The sequence below is a fragment of the Macaca mulatta genome, chromosome 10 (genome assembly GCF_049350105.2).
Source record: "Macaca mulatta isolate MMU2019108-1 chromosome 10, T2T-MMU8v2.0, whole genome shotgun sequence".
In the NCBI taxonomy this organism is placed as follows: domain Eukaryota; kingdom Metazoa; phylum Chordata; class Mammalia; order Primates; family Cercopithecidae; genus Macaca; species Macaca mulatta.
In genome coordinates, this window is record NC_133415.1 from 20,039,003 (window position 1) to 20,064,563 (window position 25,561).

The window sequence follows — 25,561 nt, forward strand, 5'->3', positions numbered from 1 at the left end:
TTGTTGGCCAGGCTGGTGTCGAACTCCCAACCTCAGGTGATCCACTTGTCTTGACCTCCCAAAGTGTTGGGATTACAGGCATGAGCCATAGTGCCCAGCCTGATCTGCTTTCTATGTCTTCTTTGTTCCTATAGATTAGTTTCCATTTCCTAGAATTTTATATAAATGTAGTTACTATAGTATGTACTCCTTGTGTAGCTTTTTTCACTAAGAATAATTAAGATTCATCCATGTTGTTGAGTGTCTAGTTTATTTTCATTGCTTAATAGTATTCCATTGTATGGATTTAGCAGTTGGTCTGTTTATCTGTTGATGCACATTTGGGTTGTTTCCAGTTTTTGACTGTTATAACCAAAGCTGCAATGAACATTCATGTACAAGTCTCTGGACATACGCTTGCTTTTCTCTTGGGTAAAAAACTAGGATTAAAATGGTTGGGTTGTATAGTAGATGTATGTTTAACCTTCTGGGAAATTGCCAAACTGTTTTCCAAAGTAGTGGTACCATTTTATGTTTCCACCAGTGGTGTATGAGAGTTCCACTTGCTCCACATCCTCGTCAGCACTTGGAATGGTCAGTCTTTTCAATTTTAGCCATTCTAATAGGTGTGTAGTGGTATCACATGGTTTAATTTGCATTTCCCTAATGACTAATTATGTTGAATATCTTTTCATATGCTTATTTGCCTTCCACATAACCTCTTTGGTGAAGGGTCTGTTCAAACCATTTGTCTATTTTTTAATTGGGTTGCGTTTTTTTTTCTTTTTTTTGAGATGTAGTCTGGCTCTTGGTACCCAGGCTACAGTGCAGTGGCGCAATCTCGGCTCACTACAACCTTCACCTCCTGGGTTTAAGTGATTCTCCTGCCTCAGCCTCCCAAGTAGCTGGGATTACAGGTGCCTGCCACCACGCCTGGCTAATTTTGTATTTTTAGTAGAGATGGGGTTTCACCATGTTGTTCAGGCTAGTCTCGAACTCCTAACCTCAGGTGATCCACCCACCTCAGCCTCCCAAAGTGCTGGGATTATAGGCATGAGCCACTGGGTTGGTTTTTTTTAATTAAGAGGTTTTATGTGTTCTGAATTTAAGTCCTTTATCAGAAAAATGCTTTGAAATATTTTGTCCCAATCTGTGGCTTGTCTTTGCATTCTCTAAACAGTGTCTTTCAAAGAGTAGAAATTTTTAAATTTTGATCAAGCCCAGTCTATCAATGTTTTTTAAATGGATCATGCTTTTGGTGTCATGCCTAAGAAAACTTTGCCTAACCCAGTGCCACAAGGATTTCCTCCTATATTTTGTTCTAGGAATTTTTAGTTTTAGGTTTTACATTTAGATCTGTGATCCATTTTGAATTAGTTTTTGTATATATCTGGTACCAAATATAGATTTTTTTTTTTTTTTTTTTTTTTTGGTGGGGGACAGAGTCTCACTCTGTCGCCCAGGCTAGAGTACAGCAGGGTGACCTCTGCTCACTGTAACCTCTGCCTCTGGGTTCAAGCAATTCTCCTGCCTCAGCCTCCCAAGTAGCCGGGATTATAGGCACCTGCCACGATACCCGGCTAATTTTTGTAGTTTTAGTAGAGATGGGGTTTCACCATCTTGGCCAGGCTGGTCTTGAACTCCTGACCTCGTGATCCCCTGCCTTGATCTCCCAAAGTGCTGGATTATAGGCATGAGCCACCATGCCCAGCCCCAAATATAGATTTAAGTTCATTTCTTTGTCTGTAGATATCTAACCGTTCAACACCATTTCGTTGAAGAGGCACTTTTTAATCAGTTATTTTTTCAAATACACCTACTGTAGTTTATTAGTTGATAAAACATTTGCTAATAATTCTTAGGTAAGGATTTGGTCGAAATAAAGGCACTGCAGAGACTAATCATGGAAAATCATTTATTGTGAAGTACTTCTATTGCCGCAAAGAGAAAGGCCAATGTCTCAGCCTTATTTAAATACATAATGCACATGTTACCCTGAATTTGTTGATAGCTCAATTTTAGTGGTGATGTCTTCCAACCATCCCTTTCCTCCCATTAGTCATGGACATACTATCTAAAAAAGAAGAGAACACCCTTGTTGGTTTGTTTAACTTTCTCTTTCCCACATCCTTCCAGATCCACGAGAGCGTGTGAAAGAAGATGACTTAGATGTTGTTCTCAGCCCTCAGAGACGGAGCTTTGGAGGGGGCTGCCACGTGACAGCTGCTGTTAGCTCCCGGCGCTCAGGAAGTCCATTAGAGAAAGATAATGATGGGCTTCGTCTGCTTGGTGGACGTAGGATTGGCAGTGGGAGGATAATCTCTGCCAGGACCTTTGAGAAGGATCACCGTCTTAGCGATAAGGACCTGCGAGACTTGAGAGAAAGAGACCGAGAGAGGGACTTCAAGGACAAGCGTTTCAGGGTTTGTCTCTTCTTTTTTTTTTTTTTTTTTTCCAATTGAGACAGAGTTTCGCTCTTGTTACCCAGGCTGGAGTGCAATGGTGTGATCTCGGTTCGCCGCTGCCTCAGCCCCCCGAGTAGCTGGGATTACTGGCATGCACCACCACACCCGGCTAATTTTTTATATTTTTAGTAGAGACGGAGTTTCTCCATATTGGTCAGGCTGGTCTCAAACTCCCAAACTTAGGTGATCTGCCTGCCTCGGCCTCCCAAAGTGCTGGGATTATAGGCGTGAGCCACCACACCCCACCTGGGTTTGTCTTCTAGATTCTTCGGTAGTTCATGTGCTTGGGGACTTGGCATTCACTTCATTTATACCAGGTTACTTTGAGAACAGGCATGAACACAGCCTGCTCTTAAACCAGTCAGGGAAGAAGAGCTGGGGATGGTGATGGGCCTCAGGTATACAGCATCATATCTTCCTTTCACTATTGAACTTTACAATGAAGAACTTGACTCTTAAGTAGAAATGCCTTGACTAGAAATTTTTTAATCTTGCTTTATGTGCTTTTCCAGAGAGAGTTTGGAGATAGTAAGCGTGTCTTTGGTGAGCGTAGAAGAAATGATTCTTACACAGAAGAAGAACCAGAGTGGTTCTCTGCTGGACCCACAAGTCAGTCTGAAACCATCGAACTGACTGGCTTCGATGATAAGATACTAGAAGAAGATCACAAAGGGAGAAAAAGAACAAGGCGACGGACAGCCTCTGTGAAGGAAGGTCAGTTCAAACTTTGGGAGGGAAGTTCACTGTTTTAAAATGAGATGTAGGCCAGGCATGGTGGCTCACACCTGTAATCCCGACACTTTGGGAGGCCGAGGCGGGCGGATCACCTGAGGTCAGGAGTTTGAGACTAGCCTGGCCAACATGGCGAAACCCCGTCTCCACTAAAAATACAAAAATTAGCGGGATGTGGTTGCGGGCGCCTGTAGTCCAGCTACTCAGGAGACTGAGGCACAAGAATTGCTTGAAACTGGGAGGTGGAGGTTGCAGTGAGCTATCACGCCACTGCACCCCAGCCTGGGTGACAGAGGAAGACTGTCTCAAAAATAAATAAAATAGAGATGTGATTATCACTGGCTAATTGTACACTTAGGAATGGGCACCAGATGTATAGGAAATGGCAAGTTTTTCATGATGCATCCTGATCTTGAAACTTTCTCCTTGATTCAAGCAATTCTCCCCTGCCTCAGCCTCCCGAGTAGCTGGGATTACGGGTGCCCACCATGACGCCCCGGTAATTTTTTCACTTTTTAGTAGACACGGAGTTTCACCGTGTTGGCCAGGCTGGTCTCGAACTCCTGACCTCAGGTGATCCACCCACCTCAGCATCCCAAAGTGCTGGGATTATAGGCATGAGCCACCATGCCCGGCCCCTGAAACTGCTTCTAAAGTGAGAATTTACTAAGTGTAGATTGTACTATTTCCCTAACTTGTTCTGCCTGCCACACTAAACAGAAAAGTCTCAAGTTATCCTGTAAGAGCACTGTGTACATGAAAGAGTTCCCCAGAAATCATGAGAGGTCTCATTTATTGGGCAGTTATGTCCTAAACACAGTGCTGAGTGTGTTTTGTCCACGTAATTCTTTGTGTCTTAATGACCTTGTATAGTGTAGGTACACTTTGTTGTTGTTGTTGTTGTTTTGTTTGAGACGGAGTCTTGCTCTCTCCCCCAGGCTGGAGTGCAGTGGTGCCATCTCGGCTCACTGCTACCTCCGCCTCACGGGTTCACGCCATTCTCCTGCCTCAGCCTCCTGAGTAGCTGGGACTACAGGTGCCCACCACCGCACCTGGCTAATTTTTTGTATTTTTAGTAGAGACGAGGTTTCACCGAGGTCTTGATCTCCTGACCTTGTGATCCACCCGCCTCAGCCTCCCAAAGTGCTGGGATAACAGGCGTGAGCCACTGCGCCCGACCAGTGTAGGTACCTTTTTTTTTTTTTCTTTTTTTTGTAGGTACTTTTTTATGCCCATTTCATAGATGAGCAAATGGAGGCTCAGAGGGCTTAAGTAACTTAAAGACACTTAAGGTAGTCACCATGGAAATAAGTAGTGAAGTTAAGAGTAGAGCAAGATGCTTCGGGCCATCAGAGCTTACCTTCTTCATCATGGTATTAGGCCTTCCCAGATCAGTTGTTTGTGATTTGCCTTCTCTCAAACTTAGTTTCAGGCCAAGCACGGTGGCTCATGCCTATAATCCCAGCACTTTGCGAGGCCAAGGCGGGTGGATCGTTTGAGGTCAGGAGTTTGAGACCAGTCTGGCCAACATGGTGAAACCCTGTCTCTACTTAAAGTACAAAAATTAGCTGGGTGTGGTGGCACCTGCCTGTACTCCCAGCTACTGGAGAGGCTGAGGCAGGAGAATTGCTTGAATCCAGGAGACAGAGGTTGCAGCGAGATTGCGCCACTGCACTCCAGCCTGGGAGACAGAGTTGAGACTGCCTCCAAAAAAAAAAAAACTTAGTTTCCTCAGCTATAAGATGGGGTCAGATATCTCCCTTGGTAAATTGAAGGAGCCAGAGCTAATGTGTGTGAAGTATCTGCTGCAGAGTGGGAGCCCATTGTTCTGCAGACAGTCATTTTTTAGGGCAGTGACCTGGCTCTGAGGTGGCCAGTCCCAGACTGGTGGTCTTGGGAAGGAGGCAGTGAAGAGCCAGGTGGGGACTAACCTGGGTTAAAGTACTGGGGCTGCTGCTTAGAAAAGGATAATTTTAGACAAAATTTTGACAGCTGGGCCTGTTTCTTTGTAAAGTGAAGAACAATGCCTATCATAACTTAAGGGTTACTTTTAGCATTGAAGAACTCATGTACCTATCAGAACTCAGCCTTCAAGAAGGCACTCAGTAAATTCTAGCTGCTTCAAGCTTTCAGGGTTAGTTGAAAGCCTTTTGGCAGATACTAGGCAACCAAAGGGGAAAGCTTTTTTTTTTTGAGACTGAGTTTGCTCTGTCACCCAGGCTGGAGTGCAGTGGCACGATGTCTGCTCACTGCAAGCTCCGCCTCCCGGGTTCACACCATTCTCCTGCCTTAGCCTCCCAAGTAGCTGGGACTACAGGCGCCCGCCACCACGCCCGGCTTTTTTTGTATTTTTAGTAGAGATGGGGTTTCACCGTGTTAGCCAGGATGGTCTCGATCTCCTGACCTTGTGATCTGCCTGCCTTGGCCTCCCAAAGTGCTGGATTACAAGCATGAGCCACTGCGCCTGTCCTCTTTTTTTTTTTTTTTTTTTTGAGACGGAGTCTCGCTCTGTCACCCAGGCTGGAGTGCAGTGGCCGGATCTCAGCTCATTGCAAGCTCCGCCTCCCGGGTTCACGCCATTCTCCTGCCTCAGCCTCCCGAGTAGCTGGGACTACAGGCGCCCGCCACCTCGCCCGGCTAGCTTTTTGTATTTTTTAGTAGAGATGGGGTTTCACCGTGTTAGCCAGGATGGTCTCAATCTCCTGACCTTGTGATCCGCCCGTCTCAGCCTCCCAAAGTGCTGGGATTACAGGCTTGAGCCACCGCACCCGGCTGCTTTTTTTTTTTTGAGATGGAGTCTCACTCTGTTGCCCAGGCTGGAGTGCAGTAGCCTGATCTCTGCTCACTGCAACCTCCACCTCCCGGGTTCAATTGATTCTCCTGCCTCAGCCTCCTGAGTGGCTGGGATTACAGGTGTGTGCCACCATGCCCAGCTAATTTTTTGTATTTTTAGTAGAGATGGGGTTTCACCGTGTTAGCCAGGATGGTCTTGATCTCCTGACCTCATGATCCGCCTGTCTCAGCCTCCCAAAGTGCTGGGATTACAGGCGTGAGCCACTGCGCCTGGCCTGGGAAAGCTATTTTAATAAATAAGGGAAAAGTCAGTGCCACCTAACATTTTGATGAAGACAAATATAAGCAGAAATAAGCTGATGGCATTTATTTAGAAGGAGAAAGAAATGGAGAATCACAATACTCATCTTCTTTTGTAGTCTTGAAAATGTAGTGCATATTACCATTATTTTTGTGCTATCACACATTCTTCCCTAGGATAATGTAAGAAATTGATAGTTAATTTGGAAGACTTTGCTATTAAGTTGGCTTTGAGATATGTCTTTGTCTCATTCTTAATTAAAGCAGCACCCAATAAAGTACCTCTTTAACGATAAAGATCAGGCTTCTGGTAAGAAAAAATTGTTTTTCTTAAGTGAGGTGAAATCTGAATTTCAACCATTCTTGTATCAAGTGCAGGAGCCAGGAGTGAGATAGATTGAGTGGCACCTCCTTATTTTACAGATGCAGAGAGAGATTGAGACCCGGAGAGAAGGGATGGATTTCATGGCAGAGCCTGGAGTAGAATCCAGGGGTCTTGGTTCATCCTATTAGATAACTACAGAATGTCTCTAGGTTGCCCTTGCTATGTATTTAAAATAAATTAAAACAAATAAAAACATTAAAAACTAAGATGTCAGATGCCTTAAATGTTAGCATCTGGCAGTTTCACTTTATCTCCCCATCCTAAAATCAACTGAACATTATAGCGTATACTTGGCACTATAGAGTAAGACAAAGCTGGTTAGACCAGGTTACCTACCCTCAGAGTTTAGCCTCACAGAGAGTTACTGTTATACAGTGTGATAAGTACTCAGAGATGACACAAGGATTATAGAGAAGGTGGCAATTAATTTTACTGGGTAGGGCAAAACTGGGTAGGCGGGGCAGGCTTCCCGGAGAAGGTCACATTTGAATTTCGCCTTGAAGGATGAGCTACAACAACCAACTGTAGGCAAGTGAAAATTACCCTTATGCCAGGTTTCTCATAAATACTTTAGGTTGCTGAGTCCTGACTGTGGTGGTGCTACAGGTGCATGGGCAAAAGCAGAGCTAAATTAATTTGGTTCCATTTTTAAGCAATAAAAGACTTGCAAAGACTATCCTTAAAAAAAAAAAAAAAAAAAAACCATCACTAGAAAAAGAACTGGGTACAGTGCTGGACACAGTGGCTCACTACTATAATCCTAGCACTTTGGGAGGCCAAGGCAGGAGGATCACTTGAGGTCAGGAGTTCAAGTCCAGGCTGTGCAGTTTACCGAGACTCAGTCTCTACAAAGAATTAAAAAATTAGCCAGACATGGTGGTGTGCACCTGTGGTCCCAGCTACTCTGGAGGCTAAGGCAGGGGGATCACCTGAGCCCAGGAGGTAGAGGCTACAGTGAGCTGTGATCGTGCCACTACTCTCCAGCCTGTGCAACAGAGCAAGACCCCATCTCAAAAAAAAACCCAAAAAACCCTCCACTATAGAAAATACGAAGTTCTGAGGAAGGGAACCATAATCCTCCCCCCATCCTGTTGGTGTTCTGGCTTTATTAAGGCTTTTTTCCTCTTCTGCCTCCCATAGAAGGGAGACTGTTTTATTCTTGCAACTGCAGTACCTGCACAAGAAGTCTGCTTTTAAAGTCATCTGTGGCTCTTCTACATGTATATTGATGGGTGAAACCACAGAGGGACACTGGAGTTTACTTATCAGATGGTTTTTGTCCTGGTTTTGCTTTCAGGTATAGTAGAGTGCAATGGAGGAGTGGCCGAAGAAGATGAAGTGGAGGTCATCCTTGCACAGGAGCCTGCAGCTGATCAGGAAGTGCCAAGGGATGCCATCCTGCCTGAGCAGTCCCCAGGAGAATTTGACTTTAATGAGTTCTTTAACCTTGATAAGGTGCCATGCTTGGCTTCGGTGAGTGTAGCAGCACACTTAAAAGCGTGTGGTTAAATTTGACCTGAGTATTTAAGACATCTTTTTGAAAGTGTTGTTTTGCTAGATGCTTTTGGGGTTTTTGGCTTTTATTCTTACATATTTAAATTTTTGTTGGCTTTGTTTTGAGAGGCCTAATGGATAATAAGAGATTTTTTTTTTTTTTTTTTTTTGAGATGGAGTCTCGCTCTGTCACCCAGGCTGGAGTGCAGTGGCCGGATCTCAGCTCACTGCAAGCTCCACCTCCCGGGTTTACGCCACTCTCCTGCCTCAGCCTCCCGAATAGCTGGGACTACAGGCGCCCGCCACCTTGCCCGGCTAGTTTTTTGTATTTTTAGTAGAGACCAGGTTTCACCGTGTTAGCCAGGATGGTCTTGATCTCCTGACCTCGTGATCCGCCCGTCTCGGCCTCCCAAAGTGCTGGGATTACAGACTTGAGCCACTGCGTCCGGCCATAATAAGAGATTTTTGTGCCAGTTAACTCTCTTTTAAGCCGGTGGTGTTAGACTAAAAATTCCTTTTGTTTTTTTTTTTTTTTTTTTTGAGACTGAATCTCTTTCACCCAGGCTGAAGTGCAATGATGCGATCTCGGCTCATTGCTACCTCCATCTCCCGGGTTCAAGTGATTCTCCTGCCTCAGCCTCCCAAGTAGCTGGGATCACAGATGCGTGCCACCATGCCTGTCTAATTTTTGTATTTCTAATAGAGACAAGGGTCCACTATGTTGGCCAGGCGGGTCTTGAACTCCTGACCTTGTGATCCACCTGCTTTTCAGCCTCCCAAAGTGCTGGCATTACAGGTTTGAGCCACCACGTCCGGCATACAAATTCTTTAGATGTTTACATTGTCTCCTTTTGTTTGTTGTAGACTTACTGCGAAGGTGGCTTTTTATAACTGACAATTGTTGTCAAAGTGATCTGCATTCCTTGGAGGAGGCTGCCTGGTTGATACTTTTTGGATGTGATGGTTCCAAAAACCTTTAATGAAAAGGAACTTGTAATACTTTCAGTATTGCTGTTAAACTCTTGAGGTTCAGTCTTTCTGGACTTTAAAAGTAGTAGTAAGTTCTCCCTGAATCTTTTGCTACCCACCCTTGCTCCTGCCCCATCAGCATTTATGGATTAGTACCTACTCCTTAATCATAACTGCTCCTTATTTGATTATTGTATGAGCGGACAAAGCTGGGCACAACAGAGCAGGCAACATTGGTCTGTCTCCGTTGTCACTGCCTGTTCCCCTACACCCAGAAGATTGCCACCAAGAATAAGTGAGCAGGCACTGTGTAGTACTGATAGGTACAGGGCCACAGATGTGTTCTTAGGCAGTCTTCTTAAATTTTTCTATGATGAGGTGCCAGGCTTTATTTCCATTCCATTGAAGAACAATATTTTAGTATAAAGTACAAATGTCATGACAATGCCAAATTGGTATAAAAGTTTCTTTTCTTTTTTTGGAGATGGAGTCTTGCTCTGTCACCTAGGCTGGAGTACAGTGGTGCAATCTTGGCTCACTGCAACCTCTGCCTCACAGGTTCAAGCAATTCTGCCTCAGCCTCCCAAGGAACTGGGACTACAGGCACACACCACCATGCCCAGCTAATTTTTTGTTTTTCAGTAGAGATGGGGTTTCACCGTGTTGCCCAGGCTGGTCTCAAACTCCTGAGTTCAGGCAATCCGCCTGCCCTGGCCTCCCAAAGTGCTAGGATTACAGGCATGAGCACCACACCCGGCTTTTTGTTTTTTTGTTTTTTTGGAGAAAAGGTCTCTGTCGCCCACACCGCAGTGCGGTGGTGCAATCTCAGCTCACTCTGCTTTCTGAGTTCAAGTGATTCTCCTGTCTCAGCCTCCCAAGTAGCTGGGATTACAGGCGCCACCAACACACCCAGCTAATTTTGGTATTTTTAGTAGAGATGAGGTTTCACCATGTTGGCCAGGCTGGTCTCGAACTCCTGAGCTCAAGTAATCTACCCGTCTTGGCCTACCAGAGTGCTGGGATTACAGGTGTGAGCCACCGTGCCCGACCAGTTTCTAAGCATTTATTCTCATTATTATCTCAATACAGATCAGCATGGTCCACACTTGTCTGTAGCACTGCTCTGAAGCGTATGGAATGTGGCTCCAAAGCAATGTTGGCAACTATTTGTGTGGTTTTGTTCCTAAAGTTCCAGCAGCAATTTTAATTGTAAGTCTCCTAGCCAGTCCTTTGGATCATATCCAGATGCAAGTTTAATTTAGTAGATCTAAAACTGAGTGGCCCTTTCAAATTCTTAATTTCTGAGGGTATAGTATTTTTTTTCTTTTAGTGACTTTTTCTTTTTTCATTCTCTTAGAAGACAGATGGAATTTTTTTTTTTTTTTTTTTTTTTTTTTTTGAGACAGAGTCTCATTCCATCACCCAGGCTGGAGTGCAATGATGTGATCTCGGCTCATTACAAGCTCTGCCTCCTAGGTTAAGGCGATTCTTGTGCCTCAGCCTCCTGAGTAGCTGGGATTACAGACACACACCACCACACCCAGCTAGCTTTTGTATTTTTAGTAGAGACAGGGTTTTACCATGTTGCCCAGACTGGTCTTGAACTCTTGACCTCCAGTGATCTGCCTGCCTCGGCCTCCCAAAGTGCTGAGATTACAGGCATGAGCCACTGCTCCTGGCCTAAACCTAAACTTTTAATAACAGGTAACATGCATATAGTGCTGATTGTTGCAGGCTTTATATACAGTAAGTTATCTGATCTTCACAAATCCCTTATAAATTAGATTACTATTTCCATTTACAGATGAGGAAATAGGCATAGAATTTAGATAACTTGCTCAAAGTCACACAGCCAGTAAATGGTGGAAACTGACTTCTAATTTATACAGTTCCAGTAATGAGTTTCTGCTCTTAACTCCCCCAAATATACTACCTCTGAAGCATATAGGTAGGAATAGCAACTGAGCACTGTTTGTCCTCTGGCCATTATCCTGAACCAAAACATGGTTAATGCTAAGCAGTCAGAACAAAGCCATTAACTCTGTCTCCATGCTTTCTGTGGAGGTGTTGTTAAATTATATATTCTGTAATCCACTAAAAAGCAAAACTGAGGTCAGTAAAAACAGATGCTGTGTGTTATATAACCAACTGAACTCTAATACAAAGTACTCAGAAAATTACAAGTCAATTGGGAAAAATAAGAAAGGCTGTAAAGGATATGAATATCAATTGACAAGTATGTAAGTGCTTAAAACAGTATTGGAGGCCAAGCACGGTGGTTCATGCCTATAATCCGAGCACTTTGGGAGGCCAAAGCAGGAGAATGGCTGAAGCAGGAGAATGGTGTGAACCTGGGAGGCGAAGCTTGCAGTGAGCCAAGATCAAACCATTGCACTCCAGCCTGGGTAACAGAGTGAGACTCCGTCTCAAAAAAAAAACAAAAAGCAAAAAAAGTGTTGTATGCTTAGTAAGCTCTACAAATGTTGGGTGTTAATAAATATAAACAGAACTTTATAACAAAAGTGAGAATACACTATCTTTTATATAACTTAACCAAATTATTAGGCTACAAAGGAAATCGCAAATAACGCATTTGTTCATTTTATTTAGAAATATTTATCAAAGGCTGAGGCAGGATCACTTGAGGCCAGGAGTTTAAGACTAGCTTGTGAGACCCTGCTACAAAAATAAATAAATAAAAATAAGCTGGGAGTGGCGGCGTGCTTCTGCAGTCCTAGCTATTCAGGAGGCTGAGCCCAGGAGTTTGACGCTACAGCAAGCAATGATCACACCACTGTACTCCAGCCTAGGCGACAGAAAAAGACCCTGTCTCAAAACAAATTATTGAGTAGTTCTAACCTCTGGACACTGTTCTAGGAACTAAGGCTATGGTAGTAAACAAAATAAAGTTCTCATCCTCATAGAGCTTACTTACAAGCCGAAGAAACACAAGGATCAGAAATATACACGCACCTACACATGTATTTGTGGACTATATTCACTTAGAAATTGACAAATTAAAAGCCAGGAAAATGTATACAAACTGAACATTTGGAATACTTGCAAATTTAAATAAGTAATTAAAAAAAAATTTTTTTTAATATGGTACTCTTACTACAGTGCATGACACATGATAGATGCCTAACTATATTGAATGAAATCAAATTGGAAATACTGAATGTTTTAGAGTGATTAGCAGGAAGATCAGAAAAGTATGTGCAGAAGAAAATGTATAACCTTAAATGAATTCATTAGAAATCCAAACAAAAAGAAACTAGTGAAACAAATACAAAATGTAAAAATTACTATAAAAATGGAAAGCATTGATCAGTACAACCAAGTAACTGTCAAAAAGCGGCCGGGCGCGGTGGCTCAAGCCTGTAATCCCAGCACTTTGGGAGGCCGAGATGGGCGGATCACGAGGTCAGGAGATCGAGACCATCCTGGCTAACACGGTGAAACCCCGTCTCTACTAAGAAATACAAAAAATAGCCGGGCGAGGTGGCAGCGCCTGTAGTCCCAGCTACTCGGGAGGCTGAGGCAGGAGAATGGCGGGAACCCGGGAGGCGGAGCTTGCAGTGAGCTGAGATCCGGCCACTGCACTCCAGCCCGGGCTACAGAGCGAGACTCTGTCTCAAAAAAAAAAAAAAAAAAAAAAAAACAGTCAAAAAGCAAAAATGTTTCATGGAATCTGTTTGATTAGCAGAATGACATTATGAATCCAAGGATGTGATTTGTCTAAATGACCTAGCTTGAAGGACCAGGCTAATAGCCATACAGGTTACCTTAAAAATTGTATTAAAAATCTACTCTAATAAGGGCAGCTGAAACACAAATTGCAGTTCCCAGGCTCCTCTTCTCAATCAGCTGATGGCTGACAATGATGTGGCAGAGGAGATACCCTGACCAAGAAGGCAGAGATATGTGTCCAGGTCTTTACTTCCTCTAGCAAGGTACCTTGTGAGGGAGGCCCTGCTATAGAATGTCCTATTTTGCTATGTGATAAAAATTACTGACTAGATAAACTTTAGGTTTAACCTTTTCATGTTTAAGATGCTTCAGTTTCTTGAAATTAGTATTTCCGCTAAATATGTGTAAAAGCGACTTGTTTCTGCTTGTTATGCTTTAACTATAATAAAAGTTTTGCTTCTCTAACAGAAGCAAAATTGGTTATTAGACAAAATATGGACGTGACTTTCAACACTTACTTTAATATCTTTAGGGAATGTCCAGATACTTTGTATTAATCTCCTTTGCTTTCTCATGTTATTTCTTTGTATCTTTCTTTTTTTCTTTTGCAGTATGATCATAATGGAGGAAATAAAAGTTAAAATGCAAAGCCATTATTTTTGCTATTTGTAAATTTCAAACTCTTTTCAACACTGAAACATTTTTAATTATGTTTTTTAGTTTTTTTGTGGTTTTTTTTTTGTTTTTTGTTTTTGAGATGAATTCTCACTCTGTCTCCTAGGCTGGAGTACAATGGTGCCATCTTGGCTCACTGCAACCTCCGCCTCCCGGGTTCAAGTGATTCTCCTGCCCCAGCCTCCTGAGTAGCTGGAATTACAGTTGCCCACCACCACACCCAGCTAATTTTTGTATTTTTAGTAGAGACGGGGTTTCACCAGGTTGGCCATGCTGGTCTTGAACTCCTGAGCTCAGGTGATCCACCCACCTCGGCCTCCCAAAGTGCTGGGATTACAGGCGTGAGCCAGCGCACTTGGCTTTTTAAAGTTATTTTTAGAATTCCTGTTTATCACTAAGATACTTATATTTTGGATACACTCCCCCAATTTTTCACAGTGATGTATCATGCTTATCTTATATTTTAATTAATACAAAATTAGTGCACTTAAAAGTCAGCATTATTTAAGGTATGAGCATCTACAGGTGGAATGTGATTGAAATTGTCTAGATAATTCCTCTGAAAATAGAAATTATGGAAACAATAATTAGGGTCTTGAATTAAAATCCCTTCAAAAGAAGTATTTTGTGGCTTAGTTTGGGTATGGATTATGAAAACATTCTTCCAGAGAAGAACAAAGCATAAATCTAAGCTTCCCCTGCTTAACTTTGGAAACTGTGGGTTCCAGATTTCAAGTAAAACAGTCACTAATTCTGTCATCCATGTACCAGTTTTTGAAAAAGCATGTTTTCTGTTTATCAGTGGGATTGAAGTGAAAGTATATGATTTATTTTCAAGGATATGTCTGATTTTTGGATAGATGTTTGCTCTATCTTGTCTTTTCTAAATATTGATATGAATACTGCAAAAAATCAGTTTTGGATATTTGACTGAATTTATGGTATGATGTGAATTGAAAAACTTTTTAAATGCTTAAATTTAGTTTTTAAGAAAGATTGGCACTATTTCGTAATTTTTACCAAAGCAATTTATTGTTCATAGTGTGTTATTTAATTGTCCTTATTAAATGAAAACTATGGAGGTTGGATTTGGAAACAGAAAACACCTGAAAACTCTCAATTGATCTCAAACAAATAGAGATCAGTTGTAATTTCATCTTCCACAGTCATACTTTTTCTAAACTTTGACTTGGAATTATGGTCTTTATGAGCTCTATTTTTTTTAGCCTTTGGCTTCTGAAACTCACAGGATTGAATTTCATAATGTTCATTACAACCTTGAAACCACTAAGTTTGAAGCAATGGTTTTCTTTCATCAGTTCCCCATTCTTGATGTTTAGTTGAAGGTCACTCATCAGCTTGTCAGTGAAATGCTGTGGCATTGACACTGTTCTCTGAGAACATTTGGTAGTACATGGATTTACTCCTGAGGCAAAGAATAGAAAACTGAAGAACTTTTTGTAGCATAGAGGCTTTGCTTTATATTCTTAGAAAGTAGGCTGGGCACGGTGGCTCATGCCTGTAATCCCAGCACTTTGGGAGGCAAAGGTCGGTGGATCATTTGAGGTCAGGAGTTCGAGACAAGCCTGGCCAACATGGTGAAACCCCGTCTCTACTAAAAATAAAATTAAAAATAGCCAGGTGTCTGGTGGCATATGCCTGTAGTCTCAGCTACTCGAGAGCCTGAGGCATGAGAATCACTTGAACCTGGGAGGCAGAGGTTGTAGTGAGCCAAGATTGCACCCCTGCACTTCAGCCTGGGCAACAGAGCAAGACTCTGTCTTAAAAAAAAATAGTAATAAAAAAGGAAAGTAGATAGTTGGTTATACTCAGAAATTACCCAGGAAGGAGGAAGAAAAAGGTGTTCAAATTCCTAGGTTCTGAGAATGTTTATCTTCAGGTCACCAGCATCAAAGGAAATTTCAAAGTAAGTGACCCTTTCATAAGATTTAAACCTTCTTGTCCTTTTTCATCTAGAAACTATTAGTTTTTATTGTCTTTTTCTTCAGATGATAGAAGATGTTTTGGGAGAAGGGTCAGTCTCTGCCAGTCGGTTCAGTAGGTGGTTCTCTAACCCGAGCAGATCAGGAAGCCGATCCAGCAGTCTTGGGTCAACACCACATGAAGAGCTAGAGAGACTTGCAGGTAAAATGGCTTCAGATTCTGCCCTTGAAGGTAAACCTGGGTTTTTCCCCGATACGGTTCATTCGTCTTCATTAGTCAGGAGTCGATTAGGGTCAAAGGGTCTCTGGACAACTGAAAAGCCTTCAATTTGTGTCCTTTTAATATTGTTGAAGGGGCCGGGTGCAGTGGCTCATGCCTGTAATCCCCGCACTTTGGGAGGCCAAGGCGGGCGGATCAGCAGGTTAGGAGTTCGAGACCAGCCTGGCCAACACAGTGAAACCCCGTCTCTACTAAAAATACAAAAATTAGCCGGGCGTGGTGGCAGGCATCTGTAATCCCACCTACTCGGGAGGCTGAGGCAGGAGAATCTCTTGAAACCGGTAGACGGGGGTTGCAGTGAGCCAAGATTGCACCACTGCACTCCAGCCTGAATTAAAGTGAAACTCCATCTCAAAAAAAAAAAGAAAGAAAGAAAAATACAGTTGAAGGCATGTTTCTTTACTGGAACAGATTAATTTTGAGTATGTTTATTTGCAATATCAGGTCTGGAGCAAGCCATCCTCTCTCCTGGACAGAACTCGGGGAATTACTTTGCTCCTATACCATTGGAAGACCATACTGAAAATAAAGTGGATATTTTAGAAATGCTACAGAAAGCCAAAGTGGATTTGAAACCTCTTCTTTCTAGCCTTTCTGCAAATAAAGAAAAACTTAAAGAAAGCTGTAAGTGTTTATAAATTTTTAGATATCTGAAAAAGTCTAGATGTTCAGTCTTCAGGCAGTTGGGTCTAACATACCTCTGTTTCCTAAAAAGTCAAATATATATTGGGTTTTTGTTTAATGTTCTTTTTTAAAAACTCATTTCATCAAAGAATACCACCTCTTTGAGAATCTCACAGTAGGTCATGAGCCCTATGAGAACTTTTCCTTTAAGTTCTTACCTAGGGTCTGGTTATAATAATCCAGTGAATGTTGAAAACAAACTCCAGTGAATGTTTTATTCCTCCAGAGCATAACTTACCATTTCCTCACAAATCTGCCCTAGTCTTCCATATTCTTGCTTAGGCTATAAATCCTCAACATAAAAACTTAGTGATATACTGACCACAGTGCAGGTAGGAATCTTGGCAATGTTGGGCTATCTGGGATTCTTGTCCCAGGTAACAAGTCTCCTAGAAGACTCATATCCTTCTGCAGGATGCACAGCAGGATCTTGTCAAGTTTTAAAGCATAGCACCTCATATTTGTGATCCCCCAGTATCTAGCATCTAAACATTTTAGGTTTAGTTTATGCCATCTCTTAGTACACAATTTGATTTTAAGTGTTACTAGTTTGTCTATTTTTGGTGTCAGTCTTTTCTGACAGTCTTATCTCAATTTTGAAATAAATTATTTTCATCTTATCTATCATACTAGCCAAAGAGAATTCCTACCAGATATCTCTTTGCTTGATTTAACCTGGACATTCTCAACTTCTCAGCACATTCAGGGGTTGTGCTTTCCGTGGAGGAGGTAGAAGCAGGTCTGAAGGGCTTGAAGGTGGACCAGCAAGTGAAGAATTCAACTCCCTTCATGGCAGAACACCTAGAAGAGACCTTGAGTGCTGTAACCAACAATCGACAACTCAAGAAAGACGGAGACATGACTGCGTTCAACAAGCTAGTGAGCACAATGAAGGCAAGTGGGACTTTGCCTTCTCAGCCCAAAGTCAGCGTAAGTATCTGGCACAAACCCACCCTTTTCTCTTTTTTTTTTTTTTTTTTTCTTTTTCTCCTTTTTCCCACCACAATAAATGGATTTTTAAAAAGGTATTCTGAGTAAGTTGGAAATTCTTTAGTAGTCATTTGGTCCTTGATGCTTTTGTGTGTTCCTTAATTATTAATACACTATTCATTACTGGAGAAAGCAGGCTTGTGGTTAATTTATATGTATTGTGGGTAACAGTATAAAGATTAAAAGATTCAGTCTTATGTAATGCCTGTATAACTTTTAAGTCACTGCTAAAATGAGGTAAAAAACCATCTTTTTGGATGACCTCCAGAGAAAATTTTGTTATTCAGCTACTTAAGTTCATATACTTTACCATATTTGTATAGTAAAATCTTTATTCACATCTTCTAATTATTGCCAGATACCAGGGATTACCTGCTTTCTTACAGCCATAGAAATCATTTGTAAAGTATCTAAGATGGGGCTGGGCACAGTGGCTCACGCCTGTAATCCTAGCACTTTGGGAGGCTGAGGCAGGCAGATCACCTGAGGTCAGGAGTCTGAGCTGGCCAACATGGTGAAACCCCATCTCTACTGAAAATAACAAAAATTAGCCAGGCGTCAGGGCAGGCACCTGTAATCCCAGCTACTTGGGAGGCCAAGGCAGGAGAATTGCTTGAACCCGGACAATGGAAGTTGCAGTGAGCCGGGGTTGCGCCACTGCACTTCAGGCTGGGCAACAGAGTGAGACTGTCTCAAAAAAAAAGTAAGATGGGTTTGTCAAGATAATTACATTCTGTTAATTTACTAAGGGAAAAAGCTGTGGCTCCAAATTAAAAACAAAAGTTGTAGGCATGAAGTTAGGTTACAGGGTGACACAACTGCATATCACCTTGTAAATGCAAGTGTTTATAATAATCTGGTCTTTGTCCTAACAATTTTGAGAGGGTAGTTCTCACCCATAGCGTATGTGTTAATATCACTCTCTCTTGATACAAACTAATGGGGAGGCAGGGTAGATATGAATAATAAAATCATAAACATGGACTTATTCTAGTTGCTAAGTTCTAGCAAATTTACCAAATTGAGTTTTCCCTCTTTTTTTTCCTGTTCCCTGCTTGCTTGGGAACTTACCAGTTAGCTAAGATGCAAATAGCAATAGCTGTTTGAATCATTATGCCTTACACTGAAAGAAAGCAAGTGACTTTTAGCATTCCTTATCTGACCAATAGTGCTAGAGATGTCAACATCCTCAGACAGAGGTGCCATTATTCCTTAGTGCCAGGACCGACCTTCTACCCTTGAAAGGAGGCACCTCAGATAGGTAGACTGACTTCTTTGTATCTGACCACACCATACCAGTTGCAGGAGAATGTCCCTGTAAACTGCTTTAGAATTATTTTTATACAAAGAATTATTATATACAAATACTTTCAAATGAAGACCAAACTGAAAGACGGTAGACTATCCTATTTTCCTTTCTTGTTACCTTTGTGTCTTGGTAATTGGGTGCTGGCTGCAATGGTGTGGTTCATATCTTGTAATTAGCCTCTTTCTTTTGGTGTGAGCAACTAAAAATATGGAAGGGGGATTCAGCAGTTTACCTGATGTTTTTCCACATTTTATTGTAGATATGATTCTAGGATTTGATATTAACACAATTTTCTCTTGAGTTGTAAGGGCAATTGGTTTGATGTTGGGGTTTTAGTACTCTGAAGTATATCTGGTTTTAGCTGAGCAAATGATCCTCAAACACCTGCCAAAGGGGGGATAGATGACACATATTCAAGTGGCTAGGCAAAGGCTAAGACAAACTCAGCTAACAGGAAAGAACGCAACAAGGAAAGTAATGGAATAAGAATAGCAGGTGTTATCTCAAAATATTGCTCAATTTGCATGTTGTTAAGTCATGGTTTACTTTTTGAATTCAGCGTCTTTAATTACTACTGCTGTGTATGTTTTGTATACTATTTCTGATCTGCCTCCATCCATTTCGGTTGTCATATTGGTTCATCCAAAAGTAATACATGCTGGTTCAATCTAAATTATATTTTAAATTATAGATTCTATCCTCTAAGTATAATAAGCCATGTGGTATAAAGTTGTCTATTTGTTTTCATTAGATGGAAGTAAATGACTCTTAAAGAGATTACTTATAAAATCATCTGCCTTTAGTCCCAATTCCAAAATCAACAATAAAATACTTGGGTATCCTTGGGCTATTTGTCATGCCTAGACACTGCTTTGGACTTTGACAGCTCCATCTAGGGAAAGGGAAACTACACCAGAGAAAGCACTTCACGCAGAGCTAAATGGGCATAGGGATGTCCTGAAGTGCAGGAGGGAACTCCAGGCTGGATGCACAAAATGTAACCACTGGCCAGACCTGGTGGTGTACACCTATAGTTCCAGCTACTTGGGAGGCCAAGGTGGGAGGGTTGCTTGAACCCAGGAGTTCAAGGCCAGCCTGAGAACACAGCCTGAAGAACATAGACCTGTCTCAAAAAAAAAAAAAAAAAGGCCGGGCGCGGTGGCTCAAGCCTGTAATCCCAGCACTTTGGGAGGCCGAGGCGGGCGGAGCACGAGGTCAGGAGATCAAGACCATCCTGGCGAACACGGTGAAACCCCGTCTCTACTAAAAAATACAAAAAAACTAGCCGGGCGAGGTGGCGGGCGCCTGTAGTCCCAGCTACTCGGGAGGCTGAGGCAGGAGAATGGTGTGAACCCGGGAGGCGGAGCTTGCAGTGAGCCAAGATCCGGCCACCGCACTCCAGCCTGGGCGACAGAGCCAGACTCTGTCTCAAAAGAAAAAAAAAAAAAAAAAAGGTAACCACTACTGCTTTAAGAGTGGAGGATTTGAATTTTGCCCTGTATGTGATACCCATTTTGGAACAGCTCGCTTAAAAAATAATAAAGTTGCTGGGCGCAGTGGCTCATGCCTGTAATCCCAGTACTTTGTGAGGCCAAGGCGGGCAGATCACGACGAGGTCAGGAGATCGAGACCATCCTGGCCAACATGGTGAGACCCCATCTCCACTAAAAAGAAAGAAAAAAAAAAAATTAGCCGGGCGTGGTGGCACGTGCCTATAGTCCCAGCTACTCAGGAGGCTGAGGCAGGAGAATTGCTTGAACCCTGGAGGCAGAGGTTGCAGTGAGCCGAGATCGCGCCATTGCACTCTAGCCTGGGTAACAGGGCAAGACTCTGCCTCAAAAAAAATAAAATAATAAAGCTTAAATTTCCTGAAATATGAAACTCTGAAATATAACAATTTTGGCCAAACCTGCATGTTGTTTACTACGATTTTAAAACCGTATGTGTAGGCTGGGTGTGGTGGGTCACATCTATAATCCCAGCACTTTGGGAGGCCAAGGCCAGAGGATTGCTTGAACCCAGGAGTTCAAGACCAGCCTGGGCAACATGGCAAAACCCCCTCTCTACAAAAAATATAAAAATTAGGTGGGTGTGGTGGCATACACCTGTAGTCCCAGCTACTCAGGAGGCTGAGATGAGATGATCGCTTGTGCCTGAGAGGTCAAGGCTGCAGCAAGCCATGATCGCACCACTGCACTCCAGACTGGGCAACAGAACAAGACCATGTCTCAGAATTATATATATGTGTGTGTGTGTGTGTGTATATATATATGTATGTGTGTGTGTCTCCAATAAATTTTGTTAAAGGTAATGGGTAGCAAGAGTTGTCTCAACTAAGTGTTCCCTGGTTTCACCATTTTTCCCCCTTCTTTTGGTCACAGTGTTAGAAACCGGGAAATGGACTTACGGTTAGCATAGTGAGGATCTCTGAGGGGACTTTGCATGTACATGCGAACAGTCTTTCCATCCCCAGATCTTTTTTGGGACCTATGTGATGAGAGCGGAACAAGTTGGTCTAAGTTTTCTGTGACTTGAGCATCATTCTTCTATTAACTCCCTAGGAGTACTTTATGCTTTCATGTGGTCCCCAATCAATCTGTAAGTTAAGTGAGTTAAGAAAGTTAAAACCAGTTTTCTTTTGACTTTTTTAGCGAAACCTTGAAAGCCATTTGATGTCCCCTGCTGAGATTCCAGGCCAGCCTGTCCCTAAGAACATCCTGCAGGTACTTCACAATCTTATACTGAGGCCTTGGAGTCTTGAACAGTAGTCTTCTGAACCAGTTTTGTTTAGTGGTCCAGCTTTGGGTCTTAGAAAATGATCTATGTTGCCTGGCAATCAGAGATGTGATATTGTTGCCTGACATAGTTTGGTGCTGCTGTTAATCTTAATGGGCAGGGGATGCGGGGTGGCTAAAAATGTTGACAAACTAAGCCTTGACTTCTAGTTTACTTTGTAGTTTCTGTGGAACTTAAAAGTATCTAGCCAGGCATGGTGGCTCACACCTGTAATCTCAGCATTTTGGGAGACTGAGGTGGGGGGATCACCTGAGGTCAGGAGTTTGAGACCAGCCTGGCCAACATGGAGAAACCCTGACTTTACTAAAAATACAAAAATTAGCCTGGTGTGGTGGCACATGGCTGTAATCCCAGCTCCTTGGGAGGCTGAGGCATGAGAATCACTTGGACCCGGTAGGCAGAGGTTGCGGTGAGCCAAGATCACATCACTGCACTCCAGCCTGGGCAATAGAGTGAGACTCTCAAAAAAAAAAAAAAAAAAAGGAATCTCTATTTATAGCACTAAGACAGAGCAAATGTTGCTAGCTGAACATTCAGAGAAATGTGTCGCATGTACACATGCCAAGTCCTTCAATTGAGCATGAGGGAGATCCATCTGTGGCTCTCAAAAGTTAATCCATAATTCACAGCCTCTGAGTAGAAGGAAGAACTAAGTTCACAGGGATTTGGCTTTTCTGCCTTTAGGAACTTCTGGGTCAACCAGTTCAGAGACCTGCTTCTTCCAATCTTCTGAGTGGCCTTATGGGGAGCTTGGAGCCTACAACATCTTTACTGGGCCAAAGAGCACCCTCTCCTCCCTTGTCACAGGTGTTTCAAACTCGAGCAGCCTCAGCTGACTACCTTCGCCCAAGAATACCATCACCAATTGGTAAATATACTTATTTGTCAAAAAGAAATACGAATTTATGGCCAGGCACGGTAGCTCATGCCTGTAATTCCAGCACTCTGGCAGGCCGAGGTGGTGGGCAGATCACCTGAGGTCAGAAGTTTGAGACCAGCCTGGCCAACATGGTGAAACCCCATCTCTACTAAAAATACAAAAACAGCCAGGCATGGTGGTGCATGCCTGTAATCCCAGCTACGCAGGAGGCTGAGACAGGAGAATCGCTTGAATCCGAGAGGTGGAGGTTGCAGTAAGCCAAGATCACACCACTGCAATCCAGCCTGGGCGACAGAGCAAGACTCTGTCTCAAAAAAATAAATATTACACTTTTGGGGGATGCGGGAGCAAAGGTGGAAGATACCTTATCAGCTGCTCTTCTAGGTGAATATGTTCATGTTATAGATTTTTTTTTTTAATTGAAATCTAACTGATCCAACTCTTTAGTCTTATTCCTTATTTTGGGAATTCAATCCAAAAAAAGTTAATTTGGCTTCTTAAATTTTTCTTTGATACAGTAGAAGTCAGTGTAGTGGTTCTCTGTGAAGCTATTGAGTTTTGATAGATAATCCACTGTTAAGTCTTATGGCTAATTAGGAAGGTGACTGAAAGAAAAGTTCCAGAAAGTGTCTTAGCAAAGTTTTTACATGGAATGTCGTAGTGTTGTTCCTGCCATCGTAAGCTACTTTAGGCTGCTGGCCACTCTGGTTTCTGCCAAACAAACCTTGAGAGGCATTTTTTGAAATCTTCTGTCCACAGTCAAACAGATAGAATGAAGAGAGTGTGTACTCTCACAGCAATGGTGTCTGCTTTAATACCAGATGGCTTAGTGATAATAGGACAAATTGCTGGCTAGAAAAGCTCTTCTCTCCCAGAGAGAGGTCTTGGCTTTAAAAGGAGCAAAGCTGATGGCTTAGTTGAGAAGCAATTTAGACAGTGCTCTGGTTGAGGTACACATAGCCCACTGTCAGGGCACAGAGGGAGAGGGACATCTGTCAGCCCAAGAAATCAGTGCTTTCCAAGAGATGGCGTTCAGCAAGAAATGGCATGCATTAATGAAAATGCCTCCCTGATGCACACATACCATCTTGGTACTCACTGAGACTGTAACTTTCCTGACAGGTTTCACACCAGGACCACAGCAGCTACTCGGAGATCCATTCCAAGGCATGCGCAAACCCATGAGCCCCATCACGGCCCAGGTCAGGCTGAGCTCTTTCTCAACTCAATCTCTTGCTTGCCCTTCACCCTATTGGTGCATGGGGAGTGGAGAGCTGAATTGTTGTGATTCTTAAAAATGGTTTTGAGGCCAGGCATGGCGGCTCATGCCTGTAATCCCAGCACTTTGGGAGGCAGAGGCAGGAGGATCACTTGAGCCCAAAAGTAAAAATGAGCCAGGTATAGTGGCATGCATCTGTAGTCCCAGCTACAAGGAGGCTGAGGCAGGAGAATCACTTGAGCCCAAGAGTTTTGAGACTGCAGTGAGCTACTGTACTCCAGCCTGGGTGGCAGAGTGAGACCCTGTCTCTAAAACCAATAAATGGTTTTGATCTATATTTCAAGCTCAGTGAAGGTTAGACAATTTGCTGAATAATTCAAGTAATAAAATTGTTAATCTTGATCACTGCGATGGCAGCACAATTTAGTGAGGTTTGCAGTATCTAACTTTTCTCAGCTTCTGTTTAACTTACCTTTCTAAGAGTGAAGAGAGACCTTTGTAGAAAGTATGGTGTCCTCACTCTTCTCCTGACCCTCCCCTCTCCTTTTCAGCAGATGAGCCAGCTGGAGTTGCAACAGGCAGCTTTAGAAGGGCTGGCCTTGCCACATGACCTTGCTGTACAGGCAGCAAACTTCTACCAGCCTGGTTTTGGCAAACCACAGGTGGACAGAACCAGAGATGGATTCAGAAACAGGTAAATTACTAATCCTGTTCATGTGGAGATTTACAGATAAGTTTTCCTGAAACTAACAAATTACTTATCTGCAGTATAATTCTGTTGCACATACTGTGGTATGTTGTTCAGTATGTGGTAGAAATTCCATCCCAATCCAAATCAATAGAACAAATAGATTAAATAGAGAAAATACGATTAAATTCTGCAAGGCATAGGGTTTTCATTCTATATGGTTTTATTTCCGTTCTTGATTTATAAATGACTTTTTTTCTTTGAGTTTGCTAATTAGCTATATGGAAGGGATGCTGCTTGCCTAATTTACCTCACAAGATTGTTATGAGTAAATATATTTTAAAATCTTAGGATGTTTCTACCAGTTAAACAATTCATTTTTACAAATGCAACTAGCATAGCTCCTTATTCCTTTTCCCACAGATCCAATGTTCTTACCAAACTCCCTTGATGCAGGTTTGCTGCATCGACAGTTTCTTGGCCAGAGCTGATGGGTTTGTTGATGAGACTTGTTAACAAGTAGATTGCGGAGTTCACTCTCCTCCTCTTTTTCAATAGTTGCAACAAACGGTAAAATGAAATTATAAGTTGGGGAGAAAACGGAAAGGGGTGGCAATGTTATTTTAGTGTAAAATAAAACAGACAAAACTATATAAAACAAATGTGTAGCTTACTATAAGGCAAACTTCCTTGTTAACTACTCAGAGGGCCTCCATGTGCCCTGTACCAGTAATACCCGTTTTCCTCCTCAGAACTCTCCACTGTCCAGCCTTTAAAAGTAATCACTACCTTAATTAAAAATAAGTAATTTATCACCAAAATACACATCCCTGAACACTATAGTTTAGTCCACCCTTAAAATACTTGGTACTTAATGTTTTGATGTGATTCTTAAAGTTACTACCACAGTGCCTCAGTGTTGTGCTTCACCTGTTAACCCTTTCAGAAGACACTGAGACCAGGAGATACCCTTACACAAGCACATCCTATTTATAGCACCCTTCAACCAAAACAGAGAGCTCCAGACTGGTCTGCTGAACCCCTCTCACATGCTTTCTCTCTATAGCATAATGCTGTTACCTAGCATTCATTGATGTGATTTGCGACTTTCAGAGTACTTTTAACTTTTTTTTTTTTTTTTTTTTTTTGAGACAGTCTCTTGCTCTATTGCCCAGGATGGAGTGCAGTGATGCAGTCTTGGCTCACTGCAACCTCCTCCTCCTGGGTTCAAGCAGTTCTCATGCCTCAGCCTCCTGAGTAAGTAGGATTACAGGAGTGTGCCACCACGCC

General features: G+C 42.5%; 1 protein-coding gene and 1 long non-coding RNA gene across 27 annotated transcripts in view; one reads left to right on the forward strand and one right to left on the reverse strand.

The window, feature by feature from the left end:
• EIF4ENIF1 (eukaryotic translation initiation factor 4E nuclear import factor 1) overlaps positions 1-25,561 on the forward strand; it is a 64,828-nt gene that overhangs the window by 25,408 nt on the left and 13,859 nt on the right. For 10 of the 26 annotated variants that reach the window (XR_013399257.1, XR_013399254.1, XR_013399255.1 and 7 more), the window contains exons 5-14: positions 2,116-2,402; positions 2,957-3,158; positions 7,952-8,127; positions 15,492-15,627; positions 16,150-16,329; positions 17,087-17,319; positions 21,340-21,411; positions 22,169-22,352; positions 23,487-23,566; positions 24,138-24,277. Coding sequence is in view for 19 of the 26 variants with exons in the window: in XM_028827799.2 (XP_028683632.1) it covers positions 2,116-2,402; positions 2,957-3,158; positions 7,952-8,127; positions 15,492-15,627; positions 16,150-16,329; positions 17,087-17,319; positions 21,340-21,411; positions 22,169-22,352; positions 23,487-23,566; positions 24,138-24,277 (1,690 nt within the window). In the remaining 7 variants the exon portion in view is untranslated. Of the gene's footprint in view, positions 1-2,115; positions 2,403-2,956; positions 3,159-7,951; positions 8,128-15,491; positions 15,628-16,149; positions 16,330-17,086; positions 17,320-21,339; positions 21,412-22,168; positions 22,353-23,486; positions 23,567-24,134; positions 24,278-25,561 lie in introns of all 26 variants that reach the window. The other 16 variants (XR_013399251.1, XR_013399250.1, XM_028827798.2 and 13 more) reach the window with 6 other exon arrangements.
• LOC144331816 (uncharacterized) lies at positions 8,323-12,461 on the reverse strand. The gene is made up of 2 exons (XR_013399320.1): positions 11,918-12,461; positions 8,323-9,244 (listed from the first exon to the last, which is right to left on the reverse strand). It is a non-coding gene; the product is annotated as an uncharacterized LOC144331816 (long non-coding RNA).